This window comes from Chiloscyllium plagiosum, chromosome 9 (genome assembly GCF_004010195.1).
Source record: "Chiloscyllium plagiosum isolate BGI_BamShark_2017 chromosome 9, ASM401019v2, whole genome shotgun sequence".
In the NCBI taxonomy this organism is placed as follows: domain Eukaryota; kingdom Metazoa; phylum Chordata; class Chondrichthyes; order Orectolobiformes; family Hemiscylliidae; genus Chiloscyllium; species Chiloscyllium plagiosum.
The window spans coordinates 27060244-27070139 of NC_057718.1; the positions used below are offsets into that span (position 1 = coordinate 27060244).

General features: G+C 38.9%; 1 protein-coding gene across 2 annotated transcripts in view; it reads left to right on the forward strand.

The window, feature by feature from the left end:
• Window positions 1-9896, forward strand: part of LOC122552713 (apoptosis-stimulating of p53 protein 2-like) — a 100130-nt gene that overhangs the window by 55103 nt on the left and 35131 nt on the right. For both annotated transcript variants that reach the window (XM_043695611.1, XM_043695612.1), the window contains exons 7-9: window positions 3380-3561; window positions 4550-4714; window positions 8963-9200. In XM_043695611.1, coding sequence (XP_043551546.1) covers window positions 3380-3561; window positions 4550-4714; window positions 8963-9200 — 585 coding nt within the window. The remainder of the gene's footprint in view (window positions 1-3379; window positions 3562-4549; window positions 4715-8962; window positions 9201-9896) is intronic.

Here is a 9896-nt window from a genome sequence, read left to right on the forward strand (position 1 = left end):
TCCCCTCCCCCCACCTTATTTCAGTCCCAACCCTCGGACTCAGCACCACCTTCTTGACCTGCACTCTTCTTCCCGACCTCTCCGCCCCCACCCCCTCTCCGGCCTATCACCCTCACCTTAACCTTCTTCCACCTATTGCATTCCCAACGCCCCTCCTCCCTACCTTTTATCTTAGCCTGCTTGGCACACCCTCCTCATTCCTGAAGAAGGGCTTATGCTCGAAACGTCAATTCTCCTGCTCCTTGGATGCTGCCTAACGTGCCACGCTTTTCCAGCAACACATTTTTCAGCTATACAAGTCATCTGTCTAGATAGGGGAGCTACACTTAGTTTTGAGACCACCAAAAGTCAATTCAAGCTAAAATGGGGACTGTAAAAGCACAATTTTATAGATTTTTAAAACAAAAATTGAAAATACTGTAAGCAAACTGCCGATCACTCAACATTCAAAGCAATCAGTTTTATGTGATCTGCAGTTCTTTGTGTTGTCTTCAAAGTTTTTGCCTGTTCTTTGTGTTTAATACATTATATTCTGTTTTGCTTGATATCTGGTAGCTATAAGTATTTAAAAGTAAGTATTATTTCTTGGTCACTAATTCCACAATGAAGCCTTTACCTTTCACTCTTGAGGTAATACAATTTGCATTTAAATAGGTTCTTGGAAACGAATCTGGAACATGGATGCCTTTTTGTAATGTTACTTTTGATTCGTTTGAAATGAGTGATTTGATTGTTTGCAATCCATAATTCGAGACAAGCCCAGTGGTCTTTAAATAGAAAATTTAAGAACAAGCTTGCTAAATGAGTGTTCTCATCATATTCCAGTAAAAATTTTCAAGGCCTCAAGATTGCTTATACATAATCTCCATAGCTGTCCTATTTGTTTTTCCAATTTGTTGTGAATGAATGAATTCTTGCAGCTAATAGTTGCAGTGACATTTGAACCTTCCCCTAATCTAAAGGCAGTGCTCCCTCCAATTTTGGTTTTTCACTGCACAGACCTCAGAGGTCCACGCGTGGTATCGACTTGTAAAACCAGAGGTTAATGCTCTGGCATGCCAATTGGCATGCACAGAACCTTGGAGCAACTGCGCAGCACAGAGAGTGTTATGCACAGACCGTCCTGGAGATCAAGGACAACAACAGACTGCTTCACATAACACAACCACTTTGCTAAACTTTCTTCACTTCTGATACAAATGTGTGAAACTCATTGGCTTCTCAACCACCAAGGCAAATTGAGTTGATCACGTGATAACGTTCTTTTGGTTCATGCATCTAATGTCACAATATTTTCACCATCTATTTGAACCCCATCTTCACTTTGAAGGCCACTCTTTGAACTTTCACAATTCCCCTTCAACTTAGCTTATGATGTCTAACTGCTCTTCTTGTCAGTTGACAGCCTATCCATATTGCCGAGAATGGATTCGGTCCACTTCAATATGTGCATCAACTGTTCGTTCATATATTAAAAATTGTCACTTTGCCTTTCTATCATCTTAACCGACTTTATTTTCATTTTCTCTTTAATGTCCTTTAGTACATTGTTGCTTCACAACTACATGTACTGTACACCTTCTTTCTCCAGTACTTCATGATGTCCAATTCCATCACGTCAATAATAGCACTGGGACATGCTGGTGCAGTTAGTCCTATTGCAATTGCTGAAAGTCCTCAATTGGATTTTTCCTCGCACACTTGTGCATTTCAGCACCAATTTCTACAACCATCCTTGTTCAACCTTTTACTCAAATCTGTTAAATCCTTGGTGATGTATACTTCAGGTAAGGAATCAGATGTGCTGATGGCAGCTGATAACTGAATTTTCATAACTAAATCCAACACTCTGCTATTCTTTCTAATTGCCCACATGATGTCAAATCCTGAATGGCTTAATATTTTCTTCCACTTCAAATTGGCCAAACGTTTTAAGCCCTGCATGCAGCAGGTTCTATTCCATCAATTGTATGTTATCTTCCTTCTTGGGCTAAATCCACTAATTCCCAATGTGGGCATTTTCCTTTCAGCCCAATTTTTCTGTCTGCATCTCTTTCCCAGCGCTGCTTTATTTTTCTTCTGAAGCATTGCCCTGTTATGCATCATTGTGAAATCCTAATCAAGTATTTCGTCACTTTATCATTTACCTTTAAACTTCATATAATCCAAGACATCACAGTTCATTTCTTCTCCTGCAATGTTCCATGTAATAATACTTGCATAAGACAAGGGCAGAAGAGACACACAAAGTAGTATGCTGACGCAAGTAGCAGGGTATGTTGGACGATTTTATTGTATTCACATTAGTTGGTCAGAATTAGCTCAATTCTGATTGCCATTGACAGCTGGAACTTGTAGGTTGCTCGGGAAACATGATTCTGAATAACAGTTGAAATATTTAGGTTAAAAGTGACGTCAGACCTCTTGGCACCTTTGAGTAAATGCTAGTCTATAGGTAAAGTACAGGAAAGTTGATTATTGTGTGCACTTATTTTCTTTATCACAGCTGTCCTGGAAGTAGATCTCCAAGCTGTCCTTTCATTTGAGATGAATGAAGAATTTTCAATTAAATTTGAAATGGTATTTCCATGTCTGTAGGGTATCTTGTTTATTTCCAGAATTGTGCTGCTGCATTTTGAAGTTGGCAAGGCTTTATTCAAATAATACTTGTCTTGCAACTTCATTTTTTTAAAATTATTCAGTCATTTCTTTCATGTTTCATTAATGAATAAATAATAATAAATAGTCTCCATTTATACCATTTTCTCTTGTATGTTCATTCAGAATAGTTCAGCTTCAAAAATCATAGAAAGCGGATACTTCTCCTCGTTATGTTGTGCCCCCAATTACAAGAATTATCTAATTTGTCCCTTAACCTCCTTTCTCTACAGTCTGGTGATATTTTCCTTTTCAAATATTTATCCACATTGTTTTTAAAGTCAACATTACATTTGTTTCCGCTACTTAAAGGGCAAGATTACAAATTTGTACGAGAACTGCATAGCTTATAATTGGCTTATTCTGTATTTAAACCTCTCTTTAAATCCCCTTGACCTCCCTCTAAATGCATTGTGTTGGCTAAATTGCCCTCCCTTCAATCTGATTCTTGCTGCTCCTCTATCCTAAATGACTCTGGTTGAATTCAGTTTAACATCATATTTCATTATGACCTCATCAACGTGGCCTCAGTTACTTTTGTGTTGACTGTGAAGCTCATGGAGAGCCAATTGGTTTCCAGGATTCAAATACGATATATGTGCAAGCATTATTAGCATTGCTTAATATATGTTTGAAGGGGGATGCCTGGTACAATTTTTAATTTTATTGATAAAATGGTAACTAATTCTGGCGTTAAATACTTGAAATTTTGTTCTTGCAGTTGAGGAGATTGAACAGATGAATAGTCTCTTCCAACAGAAGCAGAGAGAGTTAGTTGTTGCTGTTGCGAAGGTGGAGGAGCTCACCAGGCAACTAGACATGTTGAAAAGTGGAAAGATTGATGGTTATCATGACAACCAATCTGTTGTCGCTGAGCTTGATAGACTCTACAAAGAGTTGCAGGTAATTAGTACATGATAAACTTAAAATTCCACATCTGTAAAACCTTTACATGATGATGTTAACAATTTGGATTTGAATTTTGAATGCATTATTGTATCACTAGGTTGTAGGTGACAGCTCTACAACACTTGATTCTCCCTATCTCTGAGCCAGAAGGATCAGTTTCAGATCCTGCCAGCTCCAGAGGTCTGTCATAACATGTCTGAAAAGATTGATTTCATATGTCTTCAATACTGACTCTGAATTCCACCTTTGCTGAAATGAGTGACATTAAAGTTTTTGAAGCTATTTGTTGGCTGCAGGGCTTTCTGTGTAATGACTTTCGCAGTCACTCTTAGTTTCTCATTTCAAGTTGATCTTTTCACCCAATACCTTCTGTTTCTGCAAAGTCAGTTTCTGCTTCATGTGACCTTGCTGTCACCCTTCATTTCTGATGATAATTGTATGAATTATTTGAAAAGCTCAATTTGATAATTCATTAATTTTTTTTGCCTCAGTGAGTAGCAATTCATTCATTGGTGGATCTTCCTTCCCCTGCTACATAATTGAATTTGATGGGTCATGGGTGAAAAATCCCCCCCGGTTCTAGGTTGACTCAGGGTGGTGGAAAGTCTGTTCCACCTCTTCTGTTGCTGGGTTAAAGTTTGAAGCAGATGTACTGTCTCCTTCCCTTTTCACCTCCTCTGCTTGCTGGCCAATTACTTCTTGAAACCCATCCCTTCATGATCTGCAGATTGGCCTTGGTTTTGTCATCCTGTGTACAGTGCCACAGGAAATCAACTAATTTATTGCTGTGCTTCAGTGTTCAAGTTTTAGTGTTTCAATGGAGAGCAGTAATTTTAAAACTCAGACTTCTTGCTGAATACAGCAACAGCAAAAGTATTCTTATTTGCTTTTTTAGACAGTTGAAAATGAACTAGAATTCATAACAGTTGGATTTATTTTTAAGTACAAGAGCAAAATTTGATTATTTCTGTGTTACAATCAGGCAAGAAATAAACTAAATCAAGAGCAGAATGCAAAGCTTCAGCATCAAAGAGAGTCCTTAAACAAGCGTAATTCTGAAGTTGCATCAATGGACAGACGTATTGGGGATCTGCGTGAGCGCTTGTGGAAAAAGAAGGCAGCATTACAACACAAAGAGAATGTGCCAGTAAGTTTCATGTCTGCATTAGGCTGGCAACTTATTATCAACATGCAGAGTTATATTGCACAAGATTTTTAATGTTAGTACAGAATTTTTCAGATGGCAGGGGCCACATGAAGGTCATCCTGCAGCCATTTAATTCTCCTGCTGATCAGTCTGATTGGCCAGCAGCTCTATATTTCCAACAGCACCAGTGTTAACCATGACCAGGATTGGGGTGACTACAGGTAGTCACCAGACTGAGTCCTGAAGTCTCTCTATTTTTCACTTTTATTCCTGGTCAGCATACACTATTTTTCGTCATTCATTATAAGTATCCTTATAAGTGCTTGCTTCAAATTGCTTTTGTCATTTTGGATTTTTTAAATTATTTGCAAAATGCTAATTTTGATAGTGAAAAAAAGAACATGCTCAAGAAGACCATTTTTGGCCATTGGCAGGCCCAGAATTTGAAAACACAGTTCGCTAATTAACCTTGATTATTGTCTTCGCCTCTGCAATACTATTTCGAAACTCCTGATGAAGAGGCAGCAGCTCGAAAGCTAGTGCTTTCAAATAAACCTGTTGGACTATAACCTGGTGTTGTGTTTTTTTTAACATGGTACATCCCAGTCCAACACTAGCACCTCCAAATCATGACTTAAAGTTATCAGCCTTGATTGGTCTACATTCCAAACATTAAACTTTTACTGTATGAAATCTGGTCTGCCTAGTCACCTTCGTTTTCTGAATGTTAACATCTCTTGCATTGTCTTTGGGAACTTGATAGAAATTTTCTCGGCTTCACATGGTCAGTACTAGCAAAGGTAACTAATATCGCAGAAAGATCCACATTTGCACTGTATTAACTTCGTCAAAAGAAAGTGCCTTCTAATTGTTGTGTATCTTGTAGGCTAAAATTATTAATTTTTCCATGCTATGCTTTGTTTTCCATCTACATTTTGTCTGATGTCTTCAGAGTGTTCATCCTGAATTTTATTTTACTATCTCTCAAACCAACTTTCCAAAGTATCCAGATTTTTGTGCACCAAAGTCACCTGCAATTATTTGTCTACAAACCCTACTATTCTTGATGTCATCAGCAAGTACTAGTAGTCCTAATTCTATTCCTGTTCAATGATGCAGAACATGAATATCAGCTCCCAGCGTTGCCCCTTGGAGTGCCTAACCATTGCCATCTGAAGAGCAATTAGGGGTGGGCAGTTGATGTTGATTTCGCTATCGATATTCCATGAATGAATAAATGAAAAAAATGTTAGTTGTTTGGATGCAGCTTCATTTGCAATCTACTCCTGTTTTCTTTTCATCTAGCTAGTCACTCTCTGTCACTCACCTTCCTGCAAAAATGCTATCCCACACTTGCAATTTCTCCGCCACATCTGTTCCTAGAATAAGGCATTCCACTCCAGGATATTCCAGACATCCTCCTCCTTCAGGGACTATAGTTTCCTCTTCTCAGTAATTAAGGCTGCCCTCAACCGCATCTCCTCCGTTTCCCACACCTCTGCTCCCCCCAACAACTGTAGGGACAGAGTCCCCTTAGTCATCACATGCCACCCCATAAATCTCTGAATCCAATGCATCGTGCTCCGACATTTCTGCCACCGATAATCAGACCCCAGCACCAAAAAGATATTTCCTTTCCCACCTCTATCTGCTTTCTGCAGGGACAGATCACTCTGTGACTCCCTTGTCAACTCTACACTTGCCATCAACTTCTCCACCACACAAGGTACCTTTCCCTGCAACGAAGAGGCACAACACCTGCACCCCACACCTCCCCTCTCGCCTCCATCCCCAAAACAATCCTTCCATATCTGACAGAGGTTCACCCGCACGTCATCTAACCTCATATATTGCATCTGTTGCTCCTCATGTGGTCTCTATATCGGGGAGACCAAATGCAGACTTGGAGGATCAGTTCGTGGAGCATCTGCGCTCTACATGCACTAAACAGCCCAACCTTCCAGCTGCCATCTGTTTTAACCCCCCTCCACTCCCCCTGCGACATGTCCATCTTTGGCATCGTCCAAGAGTAAGGCCAAACAGAAACTGGAGGAACAACACCTGGGAAGCTTACAGCCCAATGGCCTCAACACCGACATCACCAGCTTCAAAGTCCCTCCTCCCCCAGCCTTATCGCATGTCTTGCTCCACCCTTCCCTTCCTCTCTGACCTAACCTGTCCATTTGCCTACTGACCAATTACAATAACCCCCTACCTGCATTCCACATATCACTATCCTGCTATCCTTCCCTTTCCCCAGCACCACCCCCTCTCTCTACTTTCTTCTGGGCTCCCCTCCCTCTTGCCCAGTCCTGATAAAGGATTTCGGCCCGCTTCTCAGATGCTGTCTGACCTGCTGTCCTTTTCCAGCTTCACATATATTGACTCTTACTTTCAGTATCTGCAGTCCTTAGTGTTTTCTAGTTGCTGGTCCCATTCAATAATTGCTCCCTATTGTTTTCCTAAAACTTTTTTTGATATGGATATGGTTTTGTAACGAGATTAATTGTGATCATGGAGTTTTTAATACCCACAAGCTCTGGCAACTCTATAAACAGTGCTAACATTTGTGTTCCAAGAGTCCTTTCTCTCACTCCATGACAGCAATTTTGTTCAAATGAGCTTTTGTTTTACATCAGAGTATTGATGAGTGAGCTAGGTCAAAAAATTGCGAAGTAAAACAGCAGATGCACTCAATTATTTCTACACAAGCACGTATTACTTGGAAATGTGCAAATTCTCCAAATGGTGCATTAGGGACAGTTTAAAGTGTGCACCAGATAATTGTTAGGAAATAACTTGCATTCTTTGAGTAAACAACAAAATCAACAGTAAAGTCACATTTTTTTGTGTACAAATAATGAAAAATTTTCAAATGACTATTGTTAGCAGACAGACCATATTTATATGTCGGTGTGCTTTTGCCTTGTACTACTTGAACAAAATAAACGATATAATTTTTTCTCTTAATATTTCTCCTTTTATCCCCAATTGGTTCTTTTCCTGAACAATGTTTTATGATAAATTCTAACCAAATTCTCACTATCTTGGTATATTCATCATGCATTGCCTGCTATCATTCTGACAGTTGGAGCATTCTGTTGACCAGCCTCAAATGCTGTTTCCGAGCTAATTTTTGACTCTCTTTCCCTCCCTCTTTCTCACTCACCTGCTGTTATTGATAGCAACGTATAAGACTAAGCAGATGAAAGACAAGTAAACTTGCATCTGAATAAACAGAAATGTTAGAAAGACTGGCAGCATCTTGGGGTGTACAAAAATCTAAAACTTGTTTCATTATTTATTGTTGAAGGATTGTCAATTTCGCGTAGAGAACCACGAGAATAGCTGACATGAGAGATTTTGGTACAATAAAAAATTCATCTTGGATGTTGAGACATATATGGAGCTATTATTCTGCTATTTCTGGCCTGAAAGTGGTAGCATCTGAGCTGTGACCCCAATGCTGATGAATAGATAATTTGCTAATTCTAACATTGAAATGTGGAAAATGACATAAGTTTAGGCCATTTATCCCAGCTAGCATTCAAAATGATCATGGTTATCCTCTCTCTCTCCTCTCCTCTCTCTCTCTCTCTCTCTCTCTCTCTCTCTCTCTCTCTCTCCTCTCAACAAATCAATACATTTGATTCCCTCGATAGAGCTTAATAAAAGCACCTACTTGCTGATGGCTTCAAGGTATAATACTCTCATTTTAAATTAATTGGCATGAGGTGAGCAAGCTTTGTACATAATCCTAAAATTTGATTGAGAGAAAGTGTGTTAAGTGTAAACAGGTTTACAAAGAACTCTTGGATAAGTGCATTCATGCATGATGAAATTTGTGTTTTTGAGTCTCCCAATTGTCACTATCAAGCAAGTTTCAGTTCTTTCAAAAGGATTCTGATTTGGCTTCCTAGTAAAAGAATTGTTTTAACCATCATGTTGTATTAGTTCAGAGTACACATTATATCTTTGACATGTAATAGGTAAACAGCTTCATTTTGTAAAATTAATTAATTTCAAGCTGAAACAAGAATTTTAAGTTTGGTGAATTATGATGTGCTTTGCCTGATAGAAAGGAAATGACACTTTATATTACAAGTCAAGTAAACTCAAGTTTATTGATTGACAGAAACCTGATTGCAGGGGGCCCTTTTGAGGTCACGTATGGTGGGTAATGGCCTAAGATAACTGCTAAATAAAACTAGAACAAAAAAGTGTTGATGAACTGAACTTTATACCTAGGTTTCATCCGACAAGAATGTCCCTCAACAAGCAGTATCTTCTGCACCCAGCCGAGTAGCTGCAGTTGGACCCTATATCCAGTCGTCCACCTTGCCTCGTGCCCCACAGAAACTTGAACTTCTGGTAAAGCCAGCCTTTCCCAATGGATCATCTACTCTACCGAATGTGCAAGTGCATGCAGTGAATGCTCAGACTCCTGTGACCAAATCTGGAGTTTCTCCAGTTAAAACACCTGGTGGTAAGCACTTGCATTGTCTCTCTTTATTTTGGTACCACTATGGGGTGGGGAAAGAAAGGAAGTTTTAGCATTTGTACAGGTGCTTATACAGTGCTGAAATTGAGTTAAATATTTGTATTAAATGCCATTGATCTTTGCACTCAGGATGGCTGAATTATCAATATGCAATCAATCAGAATGTTTCTTACTTGCAGGTAAATATGACACATTTCAAATTGGGGGTTCTCTTAAAAACACACACATTTTGTTTGAAACTTTATAAGACATCCTGAACTCCACCAGTGTGCCCTTATTGTTTGTGTTAACCTTCTTTGTAATTCTTTTACAATTTTGGATTTCCTTTTGACAAAGCAATCTCATTGTTTCTGTGAAGAATTTAAAGTACTTTTTCTGTTTGCTTATTCTTTCAAGTAATCTGAAATATTGCAAACAAGACCTCTCGAAGAAAGATTGAGAGATAAATGTAGGCTTATAAAGCAAGAGGAGAAGGTAGAGTTGCAGAGCATCTATTTGGATAATGATGCCAATAGTGGGATAAGAAGGGACAGACTGTACAGATATAGAAGAGGAGGGAATAATGGTAAGAAGGCAAAATTAATAGCGCTTGTGGAATGTAGTATTTCAAACAAAATAGATAATTAACTGCAACAATACAGGTTAATGGGGATGACCTTACAACCAATATAGCAACACTGT